The sequence below is a fragment of the Bubalus bubalis genome, chromosome 6, assembly GCF_019923935.1.
Source record: "Bubalus bubalis isolate 160015118507 breed Murrah chromosome 6, NDDB_SH_1, whole genome shotgun sequence".
NCBI lineage: Eukaryota > Metazoa > Chordata > Mammalia > Artiodactyla > Bovidae > Bubalus > Bubalus bubalis.
In genome coordinates, this window is record NC_059162.1 from 57,900,581 (window position 1) to 57,918,529 (window position 17,949).

General features: G+C 36.8%; 1 protein-coding gene across 6 annotated transcripts in view; it reads left to right on the forward strand.

The window, feature by feature from the left end:
* Positions 1 to 17,949, forward strand: part of COL24A1 (collagen type XXIV alpha 1 chain) — a 397,241-nt gene that overhangs the window by 206,198 nt on the left and 173,094 nt on the right. For all 6 annotated transcript variants that reach the window (XM_044944759.2, XM_044944764.2, XM_044944763.2 and 3 more), the window contains exons 24-25: positions 3,652 to 3,705; positions 9,050 to 9,094. In XM_044944759.2, the coding sequence (XP_044800694.1) occupies positions 3,652 to 3,705; positions 9,050 to 9,094 (99 nt within the window). The remainder of the gene's footprint in view (positions 1 to 3,651; positions 3,706 to 9,049; positions 9,095 to 17,949) is intronic.

The window sequence follows — 17,949 nt, forward strand, 5'->3', positions numbered from 1 at the left end:
CATCGAACCTGGACTGGCAACTCCTTTCATACATGATATTTTACATGTTTCAATGCCATTCTCCCAAATCTTCCCACCCTCTCCCTCTCCCACAGAGTCCATAAGACTGTTCTCTACATCAGTGTCTCTTTTGCTGTCTCGTACACAGGGTTATTGTTACCATCTTTCTAAATTCCATATATATGCGTTAGTATACTGTATTGGTGTTTTTCTTTCTGGCTTACTTCACTCTGTATAATAGGCTCCAGTTTCATCCACCTCATTAGAACTGATTCAAATGTATTCTTTTTAATGGCTGAATAATACTCCATTGTGTATATGTACCACAGCTTTCTTATCCATTCATCTGCTGATGGACATCTAGGTTGCTTCCATGTCCTGGCTATTATAAACAGTGCTGCGATGAACATTGGGGTACACGTCTCTCTTTCCCTTCTGGTTTTCTCAGTGTGTATGCCCAGCAGTGGGATTGCTGGATCATAAGGCATGTCTATTTCCAGTTTTTTAAGGAATCTCCACACTGTTCTCCACAGTGGCTGTACTAGTTTGCATTCCCACCAACAGTGTAAGAGGGTTCCCTTTTCTCCACACCCTCTCCAGCATTTATTACTTGTAGACTTTTGGATCGCAGCCATTCTGACTGGTGTGAAATGGTACCTCATAGTGGTTTTGATTTGTGTTTTTAAATAACACCAAAGTTTAAGTTTATAGCAAAGGGCAAAGATTAAAACAAACTATAGTGGTTTATGAAGTGGTCTCCATGGTCTATAGCCATACAACCCCCTCAAATAAAATAGTATTGTAACTAAAATTTTCCAAGGATATTTTAAATTATATTATGCTTACTACATATTTGTCTATGGGGTCGCACAAAGTCGGACACGACTGAAGTGACTTAGCAGTAGCAGCAACTACATATTTGTGACACCATGGACTAGAGCCCATCAGGCTCCTCTGTCCATGGGATTTCCCTGGCAAGAATATTGGAGTGGGTTGCTGTTTTCTTCTCCAGGGATCTTCCTAACCCAGGGATTGAGCCAAGTCTCCTACATTGCAGTATTCTTTGCCAACTGAGCTACCAGGGAAGTACAACTAAAAATTTCCAGGGATATTTTAAATGATATTACACCTATTATATATTTACTTATTCCTTCAATTCATCCAGTCTTATGGTCTTAGTAATTTGTGCAAGTTATTTATCAAGTTTCTCAAAATGTTATACGAACCTAAATACATTAACTATTTAGTACTACTTGGGAAATTTCTGTTTTCTGGGTTTGTTAGTAAATTTATGGAAGGCATATAAGGTATTTTCTGGCCAACTATTTTTTCAGATAATATTGTGTGGTAATACATGAATTACTTGTTTTCATGTTCTAAAAATGAATTTTTTAAGAATTTGGGAATACATGATGAAAGTTTACAGTATCATAAAATAATTAAGGTGTGTACAACACATATATTTTAAGAGTCATTATTAGTCTCGCAGGAAATACCTCTCATTTTTTTCTTGAGAACATCATAATGTATGATGTTCGTCATTGGTTGAGATATAATGATCTCCTTAATCAAATCTTGTGTAATCAGACATCAGTTATTCGATATTAGAAACCACGTCCTATAGATTACTCCAGGATATTGACTTTCTCTCCTCCAAGGATCTTATCCTCTACTCTCTTCAGCTACTTACTGCTATGGACAAACCCTTGACCTTATCATTACCAGTTACAGAAACCTCTTAATTTTTAATTTTAAACTTCTCATTCCCCAACCATCACATCCTTTCTTTCTGTTGCATTCTCTCTTGTAACCCTATCCAACAGTCCCAATAGAAATTTCAGTTCATTGATTCTAATGATATTCCATACTCCTTATCTCCCTCATGACCACGCATCTCTTCTAAATTTTAGGGTGCCCTACGGATTGATTTGTAGACTTCTCTTTTCTTTCTACACTTACTGCCTGGATGAACTGGTCCATTCTTATGGATTTAAATGCCATCAAATGCAAATGATTTCCAAAATTGTACATTTAGATCAGAACCTTCTACCCCTTAACTCCGTGCTTGTATTAACTACCACAAGATCCCTCCCCTTAGAGGTCTAAGAAAACTATCAAACGGAAATGTCCAAAATTGAGCCTTCAATTTACCCTTCAAACTTGTTCTCCCACAGTCTACCTCATTTCATTTGTCCTTTACGCAGATTAAAAATGAATGAACTCTTTCTTGAATTCATTCTTGACTCTTTGTCTCACATTCTGCACATGACCTGTCCACAATTCCTGGAAACTCTTCCACAGCCTCCTCTGATGTTATTTTAGGCACTAAGTCGTGTAGACTCTTTTGCAACCCAATGGAATGTAGCCCACCAGTCTTCTCTGTTCAAGGAATTTCCTATGTAAGAATACTGGAGTGGGTTGCTATTTTCTTCTCCAGGGAATATTCCCAACTCAGGGATCAAACCTGCATCTCCTGCGTTGGGAGGTGGATTCTTTACCACTGAGCCAGCCACGAGGGAAGCCCACCTCCTCCATTACCATCCTGCTTATGCCACTGTCATATCTCACATGGATTATTGCAGATGACTCCTCTTTGGACTCCCTGCTTCTGCTCTGACATCAGAGTGATCCTGTGAAGACACAGATCCTGGCACTTCTCAAGCTTGCTAAGGCTTCCTGTCTTGCTTAGTTAAAACCAAAGCCCTTACTATAATCTACCAGGCCCTCATGACCTGGCTTCCTCTCCCCCATTCCCTTTTCATCCCTCATCTTCTTACTAATCTCCTCTCTTATGCTCTCCAGCTACATTCTTGCCTCAGGGCCTTTACACTGCTCTTTGCCTCTGCTTAGAATGCTCTTCCCCCAAGTATCCATATAACTTTCCCTTTTAAAAAGTCTTTACTCTATTGCCACCTTCTCATTGAGGTCTTTTTTGTTAGTCTTACCAAAATTTTAAAGAAACTCCCACAACAGTTTATATCTCCTGTCCTGCTTAATTTGATGTTCTTCAAATTTGCCACTACCTAGTATACCATGTACTTTACTTATTTTTTTTTAATTATGTCATCCTCCATAGAATGTAAGCTCTATAAAAGTGAGTGAAAGTGAAAGCCACTCAGTCTTGTCCCACTCTTTGTGACTCCATGGACTGTATAGTCCATGGAATTCTCCAGGCCAGAATACTGGAGTGGGTAGCCTTTCCCTTCTCCAGTGATCTTCCCAATCAGGGATTGATATTCCCAATGGGATTGAACTCAGGTCTCCCATATTGTGGGCAGATTCTTTACCAGCTGAGCCTCCAGGGAAGCCCAGGAATATTGGAGTGGGTAGCCTATCCCTTCTCCAGCGGATCTTCCTGACCCAGGAATCAAACTGGGCTCTCCTGCATTGAAGGCAGATTCTTTACCAACTGAGCTATCAGGGAAGCCGTAAAGGCAAGTATTTACTGCGTTCCTCAATCCTCAGTTCCTAGAACTGTACATGGCAAGTAGACAGACAAGGTAGAATGAATGGCTAAGTTTGATAAAATGCATTTATCAACTAATTTTGAAGTGTTTCATCTCATAGGATAGTCTGAATTTCATAAATTAGCAAACTTTCTGAAAGAAGAAGGATTAAACATATCTTTTTTTTTTCCTGTTTCCTTCTAAGGGAAAACCAGGTCCAAAGGGGTATGCTGGTGAACCAGGACCAGAAGGCTTGAAGGTAAAGCAACTGATTTTCTTACCAGTTACATAGTATAATTTATGAAAAGATAAATTTATGACTTTCAGAACAATATAAAATGAACACATATCAAAGATTTTATTCAATTCCCTTAATTGAGGGAATCAGTTGTATGTTAAAGCTGGTTCAAATAGCATTTGAAATACTGTATGTCTTTATATCTTTATCTGTATCTAGATATATGTCTGTAAATATCTAGGACTATGTCTGTAATTAGATATGCATTTTAATAAAGAAATATTAAGATTTGTGGTTATATATAGGACAATAACGGGCTTCCTCAGTGGCCCAGTGGTAAAGAATCCATCTGCAAGGCAGGAGGAGCAGGAGATGCAGATTCTATCCCTGGGTAGGGAAGATCCCCTGGAGGAGAGCATGGCAACCCACTCAAGTATTCTTGCCTAAAGAATCCCATGGACAGAGGATTCTGGCAGGCTACAGTCCACAGGGTCACAAAGAGTTGGACACGACTGAAGCGACTTAGCATGCACGCGCATAGGATAGTAAACTATGACTTTAGGGGCTGTCTGTTCCACTGGTAGAAATCTACAAGTTAAAAATCTATAATGTTTAAATCTACATTTAAAAAATGTGTCTGTGTATCTTCACTAAGTCTGGGTCCTCTAACTGAAAATATACAGTGAATCTAAGTACATACTCTGGATCATCATTCGGTATTTTTAAGATTTTATGACATTTAAAAAAGTACTACCGACCAACTTTTTTGCTTTGTGTTGAAGTTTTATGTGATTTTTAGTAACACCAAAAAATATAAAGTAATGCAGTGGTTTTTTATGTATAGCATTAAGTAAGATCTGAAAGAAACTAACTTATGAGAATTGGTGATCAGTACAAATTTAAAATTTAATGAAAAATTGAATTGTATCACAGATTTATTGCTTAATTTCTTAAATCTGGAATTCAGAGCTCATTATTTATATTAAATATATTATTTATATTAAACTCATTTTTATTATACTGGCGATTAAGGGAAAAACAAACACTCTTTGTTTGTTTTTAATAGTAATATTATTATTAAGGCCAATAATAAATATGAGCTAAAATGTTTTTTAATGTGTCAGCATGTCTGGGATTATCTGTACCTGACTCTCAAGTTACATAGAAAAACTCCCAGAAAATAGATGCATGGTATTTATAAATAGAAGTCTTAATTCTCTTTTACTGTAATTAATCCCTGTACTACCAAGCAACTAGAAAATTCACCATGAGCTACCATCCAGTCAAACTGGCAGGAAACTAATCTCAGTCATTACTGACATCCTGCCTCCTCCCTAGAGTTACATCAGCATCTGGGTGGCATCCGTGTTACCTAGGAAGTGAAGGAAGTTCTTTACTGTTCAATCTTCATACTTGCCCCTGCAGTTTCTTCTTTGGAATATCATATAGCTATTTCCTAGACCTGGCACTCCCTTGGGGGAACCTGGAACTCTGGGGGAGCACTTTGGAGATTGTTAAGAGCCACCACCTTTCACAGAACCCTAGGATCTCTGTTCTCTCTGTAGACCTGGAGGAATTATTCCTCTCTCTCTTTGCATCCTCAAAGACAACTCACCTTCTACATTCAGGCTGTCTGAAAACTCAAGCAGGAATGTAGGTAATCTGCAAGCAACTTTTGCTTTCTGCCTATTAACATAGACCTCTCTTAAGATTATGTATCACAAAGGGTTCATCTCCCTAATAGGAATTTGAGAGGACCTTTAGGTAGGAGAAGTTTTTTTTTTAAATTATATCTATATATGAATACACATATACATACACACATATATATTGTATATATAAATATAAAATCAAATCCTGCCACAAATTTTCTATAAAAACTGTCTAATGAACTGTTTTTTTTTTTTTCCTATTGGGATAATTTATTTATTTTTAATTAATTTATTTTTTAATTGAAGGATAATTGCTTTACAGAATTTTGTTGTTTTCTGTCTAACCTCAACATGAATCAGCCACAGGTATACAAATGTCCCCTCCCTCTTGAACCTCCTTCCCATCTCCCTCTGCCTCCCACCCTTCTAGGTTGATACAGAGCTGCTGCTTGAGTTTTCTGAGACATGCAGCAAATTCCCATTGGCTATCTATTTTACATATGGTAATGTAAGTTTCCATGTTACTCTCTCCATACATCTCACCTTCTCCTCCCAACTCCCTGTGTTCATAAGTCTGTTCTCTTTGTCTGTTTCTCCATTGCTGCCCTGCAAATAAATTCTTCCATACCATCTTTCTAGATTCCATATATAAGCATTAGTATATGATATTTCGGAGAAGGCAATGGCACCCCACTCCAGTACTTTTGCCTAGAAAATCCCATGGACGTAGGAGCCTGGTAGGCTGCAGTCCATGGGGTTGCTAGAGTCGGAAACAACTGAGCGACTTCACTTTCACTTTTCACTTTCATGCATTGGAGAAGGAAATGGCAACCCACTCCAATGTTCTTGCCTGGAGAATCCCAGGGATGGGGAAGCCTGGTGGGCTGCCATCCATTGGGTCGCACAGAGTCAGACACGACTGAAGTGACTTAGCAGTAGCATATGATATTTATCTTTCTCTTTCTGGCTTAACTTCACCCTGTATAATAGGCTCTAGGTTCATCCAACTCATTAGAACTGATGCAAATGCACACACATATACATACACACATATACATTGTGTATATAAATATAAAATCCTGCCACAAATTTTCTATAAAAGCTGTCTAATGAACTCTTAAAAACTAGGATTTTCAACATACTACTACAATGCTTTATTCAATGCTTTATTTATTTATACAATGCTTTATTTATATACTATTTATCAAAATGTATATAGAAATAGAAAAGCAAGTTTTTATAGTCTTTGAAAGCTTATTTCAAATTGATTACCTATATGCGTATTAGGTTTCAGTGCTGAAAATCAGCACCATCCAATAGAGTATAAAATATGAATTACAGATGTGGAGCCACAATAAAAAGGTGAAAAGAAATAGGAGAGATTAATTTTAGTAATATATTTTGTGTAACCTAAGATATAAAAATATTATCATTTCAACATGTTATCAGTATTAAAGTTATTAATGAGATTTTTGTACAAAGTCTTTGAAGTACAGTGTGTATATTATATTTACATCACACTTCAGTTTAGACCAGTTAATTTCAAGTGCTGAGTAGCTACATATCATGAGTAACTACAATATTGTTTGGTGAGTTTAACTGTCCCACACTGCATAATAATTATTACTTTTCAGATAGCGGGTAATAGTTTAATCTCCTTTCTCCAGTATAAATAAAATGTGCGTTCTTGTCAGATTAATTATACATGGCACCCTAAACTACTTTTCACTAGTCTGTGCTTTTGTTCGGGCTTTCCTCATGCCATTCCTCACCACTGAAAGTAATCCTTTCTCATGACCAGTGTAAAAGTCATCCAGGGCCCAACTCATATAGTTTGAAATACAGTTATGAAATACAGTTTCATAACTTATTATTTGAAGCGACTGACATTTGAATTTTTATAAATTTATTTATAATTGGAGGGTAATTGCTTACAATTTTGTATTGATTTCTGCCATACAACAACATGAATCAGCCATAAATATGCATACGTCATTTATACATACATACATATATACATACATAAACATAAACCTCCCTCCCACCCCAACCCGATCCCACCTCTCTAGGTTATCACAGAGCACTGAGTTGAGCTACCTGTGTTATCGAGCAACTTCAACTAGCTATCTGTTTGACATATAGTAAGGTATATGTTTCAATGCTACTCTCTCAATTCATCCCACCCTCTCCATCCCCCACTGTGTCTACAGGTCTATTCTCTATGTCTGCTTCTCTACTCTTGCCCTGTAAATAGGTTCATCAGTACCATTTTTCTACATTAAATATGTATGTGTTAATATACACTATTTTTCTCTTTCTGACTTATTTCACTCTATAACAAGTTCTAGGTTCACCTGCCTCACTGGAACTGACTCAAATTTGTTCCTTTGTATGACTGAGCTATATTCAACTGTATATATGTGTAATACCACAACTTGTTTATCCATTCATCTGTCAATGGTTGAACATCTGGGTTGCTTCCATGTCCTAGCTATTGTAAATAGTGCTGCAATGAATATTGGGGTATGTGTGTCTTTTTGAAATACAGTTTTCTCAAGGCATATTCTCAGTTGTGAGATTGCTGGGTCATATGGTAATTTTATTGCTAGTATTTTAAGGAATCTCCATACTCTTCTCCATAGTGGCTATATCAGTTTACATTTCCATCAACAGTGTAAGAGGGTTCTCTTTTCTCCATCATCTGTTTGTAGACTTTTTGATGATGTAGATTTTTGTAGATTTTTTTATAGATTTTTTGATGATGGCTGTTCTGATCAGTGTGAGATGATTTTGATTTGCATTTCTTTAATAATGAAAGATTTTTTCACAGGTTTATTGGCCACCTGTATGTCTTCTTTGGAGAAATGTCTGTTTAGGTCTTCTGCCCATTTTTAGATTGGGTCATTTGTTTTTCTGATAAGGTAGTATGATATATGTACTGTATCTTACTTAACACTGCCAGCAGGCTATGGGACAGCAAAACCATAATTAGACACATTGGTATTTCTGTGGTGAAATGTAAGGATGTTCAAATTAATCAAACTAACTTTCTCTAACTTGGGTCAGGCAAAAGCAATGCTACCAAATAAACACAGGTTAGGTCAAGTTTGCCACCAAGTGTGTTGTGAAAAACTTTGGATTTTCAGAGCTTTACGGATGGCAGAATTGTAGTTAAAGTTATGAACATGTGTTACTTCTGCAGTGAAGCCAGCTCTAGCTGCACCCACCCACAGGGTGCCTGCTCCTATGGACTCCTTTGCTACTTCCTGTGGGACGTGTTCTGTTTGCTTGTTCTGCTCAACGTCATGAGATACTTTATCTACTGAAGCAAAGAGGGTCCCTGTGGGCAAGGGCTTGATTTTCACTCTTCTTAATATCTTCTACAGCACCTACCACTCTACCTTTTATAGAGTATACCTCAGTAGTATTTTATTTTTTAAATTTTATTTGTAAAAGTGTTTTAAAAGGGATTAAAATTCAGATATAGAAGAATGTAATTAAAGAAAACAGGTTACTAGTATTTGAATGAAAAGTGAGCAAAGACTATATCCCACACAAATACTGTAACAGTGTTTTGATAAACTGAAAGTTCCTTTGTTAATTTTATAGATTATAACTAGATAATTACAATAAAATGAAAACAGGAGCAATGCTGAAAGTATTCTTATTTGAAAATTAATGTTTTTTTTTAACTTTATATTCTTTATTAACAGGGAGAAGTAGGAGATCAAGGAAACATTGGGAAGATTGGCGAAACAGTAAGCTTATTTTATGCTCTTATTTTCACGTTTTAAATCCTCTCATGAGCATTTTTAGGAAATCATGTTAGCCATGATCTATGCTTATAAACTTCAGAATGCAAAATACTTATCCACTATAAATATAAAGTCATTTGTTATGTTGCAAATAAAACCTACTATACAAAAAAGAAATGAGGGAAAAACACAGATACTATTTTCATCCAATATAAATTACATTTGTGATCTCAGGAACCTTTTTGTTTCTAATATTGGGTCTTTGCCTTTAGTTCTGATCATTTCAAGCTACATTTGACTATAACATTTTTCATGATTAAAAAGCTACAAATTTTCAAGCCATTAAATATTATAATAGGTGGAAAATGTTTTCTTTATATTTGGAAGGTTGGCGTTAACCGTGAGAAAATTCAATAATTTCTTTTCTCAAAAAGTTTAACTTGTTTAAATTAACATTATTGTAGAAGTAGGCAAATCATATTGTTTTTGAATCAGATATGTTAGGGGTAATTTTTTTTTTTTGCTATGGGAAAAGCCAACTATAATATTCTCTAAGAAATGAACCTATGTAACATATAAAATGTTAAGTTAAATTAATAAGAGGCAAGTGAATTTATGTACAGTGTGTGCTGGGTTGTCACAAAGAAAGTGATATTGTTTAATATCAGTATTTATTTAGTAGGTTAGATGAGCAAATACAATGTTCTGTAACCTATCTTACAACTTAAAGATAAAATTTTCTAAAAAATTGTTTTGTAAGCTTAAATAATTAAATATATTTTCTAGTCTGATAGTAAAACAACAATACATTCTGATACTCTTAATTTTTATCATGAATTATTATTAAAAATGAGATGATCACTTAGTCTTAAAAGATCATTGTTATACCATTTAATCTTGAGCTGCTAGAAGGTGAATATTTAGTTCCTTTTTTTAACCAAAAAGGGAAATTTCAATGGAGTATTTGTGTCAATTCAATTATTTAAGGCTCCTCATCAAATATGGATGTAATTTGTATTTCCCTGTCATTCAGATTTTTAAAAATTCAATTTAAAGAAATGAAACTCTGCATTTCTGAATGACAAATTGCATAAAAAATATATAAACTAGAATTTATAGCCAAACTTAAAATACCAATGAAAAACATATTTTCTTCAAATAACATGTATCAGACTTCTAAGTTTTATTTGGTTTAAAATGTTGGGCTGGTTCCACATAGTATAGAAAACTATCACCAGTGCTATCCAAAGAGGAAATGGACTATCTTGGCAGGTGGTAGATTTCTGTTATTGGAGGGAAATTAACAATTGTAGATTATTCACTATGTGCCAGGGATAATGCTAAGTGATATTTTATATTCTGGCATTCATTTAATTCTCAAACAATTTTTAAAGGCACATATTGTTGTTCTGGTTTTTTAAATGAATAAACTGAAGCACAGTAAGTAATCTGTTCAAAGTTGTGTAGCTTATCAGTAGCTGAACTAAGATTTAAACCCATAGCTCAAAATTCAAAGCTTTATACCTTGCTGGGGATTTTTTCCCCAGCTTTATTGAGGTTTAATTGACTAATGAAATTTAAGATATTTAAAGTGTATATAATGATTTAATATGCATATATGATGCAAAAAGATCCTCCCACTCCCATCAAGTTAGTTAACAAAGCTGGGGATATTTTAATGTTAGCTGAAAGCCACTTGGCCTAGATTTTATAGGGTAGTTTAGGCATCAAATAAGTTATGAAACAAAAAGACCTTTCCAACTTTGAGATTCCTTCTTCTCATTATTCCAACTTTGAGATTCCATCTTCTCATTAAGGATGGGAGATAAAGTCTTTTGAAAACCTTTTGTGGCTATGTTGAATTAACATATATAGGAGAAATTTCAATAACCTCAGATATGCAGATGACACCACCCTTATGGCAGAAAATGAAGAGGAGCTAAAAAGCCTCTTGATGAAAGTGAAAGAGGGGAGTGAAAAAATTGGCTTAAAGCTCAACATTCAGAAAGCAAAGATCATGGCATCTGGTCCCATCACTTCATGGGAAATAGATGGGGAAACAGTGGAAACAGTGTCAGACTTTATTTTTGGGGGCTCCAAAATCACTGCAGATGGTGATTGCAGCCATGAAATTAAAAGACACATACTCCTTGGAACGAAAGTTATGACCAACCTAGACAACATATTAAAAAGCAGAGATATTACTTTGCCAGCAAAGGCCCATCTAGTCAAGGCTATGGCTTTTCCAGTGGTCATGTATGGATGTGAGAGTTGGACTATGTAGAAGGCTGAGCGCCTAAGAATTGATGCTTTTGAACTATGGTGTTGGAGAAGACTCTTGAGAGTCCCTTGGACTGCAAGGAGATCCAACCAGTCCCTTCTAAAGGAAATCAGTCCTGGGTGTTCATTGAAAGGACTGATGCTAAAGCTGAAACTCCAGTACTTTGGCCACCTCATGCAAAGAGTTGACTCATTGGAAAAGACTCTGATGCTGGGAGGGGTTGGGGGCAGGAGGAGAAGGGGTTGACAGAGGATGAGATGGCTGGATGGCATCACCAACTCGATGGGCATGAGTTTGAGTGAACTCCAGGAGTTCGTGATGGACAGGGAGGCCTGGTGTGCTGCAATTCATGGGGTTGCAGAGTAGGACATGACTGAGCAACTGAACTGAACTGAGCTGATATTTAAAATGCCTAAAGAATTATTTATGGTTCTTGGTAATTCCCAACTTTAATTTTTTTGTATTAACTTCAAAATCTTAGAAATATAGTTCATCTAATCCAAAGTTCAGTAAAATTCTCAAGAGATATGGGAAAAATACAGTTGTACTTCACAATGTCAGTCTAGTAATTTGAGGATATCTAAGGAGAAGGCAGTGGCACCCCACTCCAGTACTCTTGCCTGGAAAATCCCATGGATGGAGGAGCCTGGCAGGCTGCAGTCCATGGGGTCGCTAAGAGTCTGACACGACTGAGCAACTTTACTTTCGCTTTTTACTTTCATGCATTGGAAAAGGAAATGGCACTCCACTCCAGAGTTCTTGCCTGGGGAATCCCAGGGACAGGGGAGTCTGGTGGGCTGCCACCTACGGGGTCGCACAGAGTCGGACACAACTGAAGCGACTTAGCAGCAGCAGCAGCAAGGTTAGTTGTAATTGCATAGTTAATTACTTTTCCCAAACCTTCTGAATGGTCATTTAATCGGATCTCCTCCAGTTTTGTTTCTTGCTAGATTTACATAAATGAGAACCCAGTTTGTGATAGAGAGTGCCAGAGTAGTCCCATCTATATTAAATGTCTGTATATGTCTTACATTTATTTACTATAGGCAAAGAATTAATTTCTTTAGATATGCCCTAAATAAGTCTCTAATTTCAAAAGATACCTTCTTGTCCTCTGCATTCTAACTTTTTGTTATGAATAAATCTGGAATTATCTCACCTTAATTGCTAGTTCTGTCTTTAACTCTCCAGGCTGAAAGTATTTGAAGAGCTACAAAAGGGAAGACAATATACTTTTTCAGTATTGGTCAAGAGAACAGAATTAAAATAGTATACAGTCCTTATAAGGGAACAGACACTATAAGACATAGGCATTATAAAGGAACAAACTTTCTTTGTAGACCAGAATATTTTAATAGGATTTCTAACACTCAGATTCTTCCATAGAGTGATTTAACATCTCATTCTTAGATTTGAATGATTCAGCAGATATTTATATTCAGGAATATTTATTGAACATTTGATCCCTGCCTTCATGAAATTTATAGTCTATTAGAGGTTAGACAGACATTAAAAATAATATCATAAAATTATATAATCATAACTGTGATACATTCTATAGAGGAACATTTTAAGGGACTGCGACAGTTGCCAAATTTAGATCTGGGGATGAGAGAAGACTGTTTTGAGGAAATGCCATATGATCTGTGACCATAAAGAATGGTATGAGTTGGCTGTGGAAGAGTGGGGAGAAAAACTGTTCCTGGAATGTGCAATATAACATACTTCCCACACATATAATGCACTTAAAGCATTTAGCACAGAGCTGGTCACATAGTGAAAACATGATAAAATGTTAGCTGTAATGGTTGTGGTGGTGGTTATTCTTATATTTATGGTTCTATGTGGGAAAGCATTTAACTTTTAAGGAACTGAAGAAAGCCAGTGTGGATAGACTTGGTAAGCCAAGGAAAAAGCAATATTAGATGTAGCAGTGAGGGAGGCAGGAGCCAAGCACTCAGGGCTGTGTTTATTATTTTGGAATTGATCCTAAAGTAGATGGAAAATCATTGAAGTATTCTAAGTAAGCCAGTGACATGATTTAATTTGTTTTAAGATCCCTCTGTATCAATGGATTGGGAAGTTGGAGCTTGGTTGTGAGGAGCAGAAGTGTAAGAGGGTAACCATTTAGAAAGCTATTGCATTAGATTAACTGAAAAAGAACAATGATGGGCCAGATGATGGCAGTGGAGATAAGTGGATGTGTTTGAGATGTGTTTAAGGTGATATTTGGACAAAGGCTGCAGTAAAAAGGAATGATTCTGGTTAGTCTCCAGCATGTGATAGACTTTTGATAACTCAGCTAGTTATGATTCATCAGGAATATTCTGGAAGCATAAGGAATTAGTATATATGATGTCTAAAGATAATTCCAGTCCTAAGAATCTATGACTCTTTTCTAAGAATTGTAATGTTTTCTATTCTTCCCTTACCTGCCAATTTGGCTTCTTTTCCCTGGCTGTCCTCCAGTTTCATTATGTCTTTCTGGAGTTGAAACAAATAGAACTAAACTAAATATTTTAGTCAGTGACTCTACAACCTTCTTTATTGTTGATGATACTATGTGGGCATTTTTCAAAAACAGGAAACTAGTTTGTCTTTGGAAAATGATCAGCAGTCACTCTCAAGATCTTTTTCTAGTTTGTTATTTTAAAGATAGAATTTGGAATTTTTTTCATAAAGTGACCTTGATTACATTAAATTTACATGCCATTTTTCTGCCCACTTGAAGAGCTTCTCATGGTTGTCTTATAGGGTGACCACAGACACTCTTTATATGTCTTAAAATCCAACTATTTGATTTCACCTCATTTACTCTTTTTATTGATTTCAGTAATATTTCATAAGCAATCTACTGTGTCCTCTATGTTTTTCTGCCTGTCCTCTAGTGTGGTAGTTAAATAGTAAATGACTGATGAACAGAAAGGAAGAGAAAAGGCCATGGATAACCCTCAAAATCAAGTTCTCATTCTAAAACCTTTAGAATCATAGAACTTCCGATGGCTGATTCTAAGATAGATTATAACTAATTCATTCAAGTCCAAGTAGAGGTGGAGTCAGAGGAAGAAATGAAAAGAAATCTATTTTTTGAAGGCCTATTATCTCATTTAATCTTAAAACAATCCTTGTAAGATAAATCTTGTTGCCATTCTTTAAGTGAGGAAACTGAAACTTTTTGAAGTTATCTGATATGTTTCAATTCATACAGCTAGTAAGCAAATGTGAATTTTGTAATTCCAGTTCTAAAGTTCTTTCCTCTGCGTCAAGCAATCATCAGTTTGTCCTGTTTTCAAATGGAACCTCGAAGTGCATCCCTTGTGAATCAGTGCTTAGAAAAGCTGAGAAAAGGACAAAATAAAATTTTACTATGTAATCTCATAGGCCAAGCTGGCAAATAAAGTATTATCAAATACTACTGGTTTCTGAGAAGTACTGACATGTAATTTAATGTATTTACAATGGAATTATTAAAGATTTGAAGGATCTGGAAGAAAATATTTTAGAAGTCCTCAACACAAAATCTCATTTGATACAGTGGTTAGTTTTTATGCTTTCTGGTAGCATTACTATAAAATTATTATCAGACTTAATACAAGTTGATTTTACTTGATGAGTTCCATTCTTTCTTTCATTAAGAAGAAAATGGTAGCTTTATATGGACACAGTGTGTGATCAGTTGTGCCTTTGCAACCCTATGGACTGAACATAAATCATAAAAAATGACTCATATTTCCCTGAGGAAAAGTGCCAGAGCTGATGGCACCATTTAGTCAAGAAAGAACAAAGTAAAATTCTATTATTTAATAATTGCCCTTCTGTAGGGCCTCTGTTGGAGAAGGCGATGGCACCCCACTCCAGTACTCTTGTCTGGAAAATCCCAGGGATGAAGGAGCCTGGTGGGCTGCAGTCCATGGGGTCGCTACGAGTCAGACACGACTGAGCGACTTCACTTTCACTTTTCATTTTCATGCATTGGAGAAGGAAATGGCAACCCACTCCAGTACTCTTGCCTGGAGAATCCCAGGGACGGAGGAGTCTGTTGGGCTGCCGTCTATGGGGTCGCACAGAGTCGGACACTACTGAAGTGACTTAGCAGCAGCAGCAGCAGGGCCTCTGTAAACTCAATGTTTATCTTAAAAAATGTCATGTACTCCCTTCTGCTTTCAAGCTGCACATACCTGTAGCACAACTGCAAACCTGTGTATATCTCCCGCTTCACAGGGCATGGTAATTTTTCTCAGAGAATGGAAAATTATATGAAATATCTATCTATGACACATCCCATCACAAGAAGGATGATTACCTGAATATGATAAAAATAGCTACAATTTATTCAAAATTTATGATTTGCCATACATTATACCTTTTAATCCTTACAAGACCCTGGGAAATAATTATTCCTTTTTTGTACAAAATAAAACTTTTATTTCAAAGAAGTTAAACTTGTCCAGGGTCAGATAGCAAAGTAGCAGACCTGAGATTGCAGAGAAGTGATGACTAACTTCTCCACATCATCCTGCTTCCCCAAGGTGAAGATTCTAATTGTCTTTCTAATGAATACATCCTGTTATTACAGTTTGAAGCTGAAAAGTATGGGGTACCAAGAACCATATTGTGACTTGACTAGTGTCTCAAAAACATGGATGTGTTAAAATTTTTATGACATTTATCGTCTTTGAAATGTTTTAATAGCATCACTTACTCAATTAAGTGAATTAATTTCACTATACCATTAAGTCTGTGAAAGTGTTCAGTTCAGTTCAGTCACTCAGTCGTGTCCGACTCTTTGTGACCCCATGAATCACAGTACGCCAGGCCTCCCTGTCCATCACCAACTCCCGGAGTTCACTCCGACTCATGTCCATTGAGTCAGTGATGCCATCCAGCCATCTCATCCTCTGTTATCCCCTTCTCCCCCTGCCTAAAATCCCTCCCAGCATCAGAGTCTTTTCCAATGAGTCAACTCTTCGCATGAGGTGGCCAAAGTACTGGAGTTTCAGCTTTAGCATCAGTCCTTCCAAAGAACATCCAGGACTGATCTCCTTTAAAATGGACTGGTTAGATCTCCTTGCAGTCCAAGGGACTCTCAAGAGTCTTCTCCAACACCACAGTTCAAAAGCATCAATTCTTCGGCATTCAGCTTTCTTCACAGTCCAACTTTCACATCCACACATGACCAATGGAAAAACCATAGCCTTGACTAGATGGACCTTTGTTGGCAAAGTAATGTCTCTGCTTTTTAATATGCTGTTTAGGTTGGTCATAACTTTCCTTCCAAGGAGTAAGCGTCTTTTAATTTCATGGCTGCAATCACCATCCACAGTGTTTTTGGAGCCCCCCAAAAATAAAGTCTGACACTGTTTCCACTGTTTCCCCATCTATTTCCCATGAAGTAATAGGACCAGATGCCATGATCTTCTTTTTCTGGATGTTGAGCTTTAAGCCAACTTTATCACTCCCCTCTTTCACTTTCATCAAGAGGCTTTTTAGTTCCTCTTCACTTTCTACCATAAGGGTGGTGTCATCTGTATATCTGAGGTTGTTGATATTTCTCCTGGCAATCTTGATTCCAGCTTGTGCTTCGTGAAAGTATAGAAAAGTAGAAAAAAGTATAAGTCAGTGAAATTAAAAGAGAAGAAACATGAAAGAGTGTGGATATATTAGTAGATATGAACAGAGAAGATATAGAAAGTTATAATTTCAGATCAATTGAATGGAAGTGAATGAAAATAAACACTTCTACTAACCCTGCCATTCTCTAAAAACCAGGTGCAGGTAATTCCAAGTTGAACTATTACTTTAGAAATTAGATGTCAGTAGCTTTTAAATCTCAAACATCAGAAATTTAAGAAACTGGAGTCAATAAATTTCTAGGAACAGTTGAAAGTGAAAGTGAAGTCACTCAGTCGTATCTGACTCTTTGCCACCCCCATGGACTGTAGCTTACCAGGCTCCTCTGTCCATGGGATTTTCCAGGCAAGAATACTGGGGTGGGTTGCCATTTCCTTCGCCAGGAGATCTTCCTGACCCAGGGATTGAACCTGGGTCTCCCGCATTGTAGGCAGACGCTTTACTGTGTGAGCCACCAGGGAACAGTTGCCATTAAATCACTTCAGTCGTGTCCGACTCTGTGCGACCCCATAGACAGCAGCCCACCAGGCTCCGCTGTCCCTGGGATTCTCCAGGCAAGAACACTGGAGTGGGTTGCCATTTCCTTCTTCAATGCATGAAAGTGAAAAGTGAAAGTGAAGTCGCTCAGTCGTGTCCAACTCTTAGCAACCCAATGGACTGCAGCCTACCAGGCTCCTCCGCCCATGAGATTTTCCAGGCAAGAGTACAAGAGTGGGTTGCCATTGCCTTCTCCAGGAGATCTTCCCGACCCAGGGATTTAACCTGGTTCTCCCGCATTGTAGGCTGTGTGAGCCACCAGGGAACAGTTGAGGTGCTTACAAAGGTAGAAGGATTTTGAGTCTTTGTGACTATAAAGTATGTTATTTTCTTGACTTTTATGACATCTCTTTGTACAAAGCAAAGTAAATACTAGGAAAATAGCAAATACTATATTAGATGTAGAACT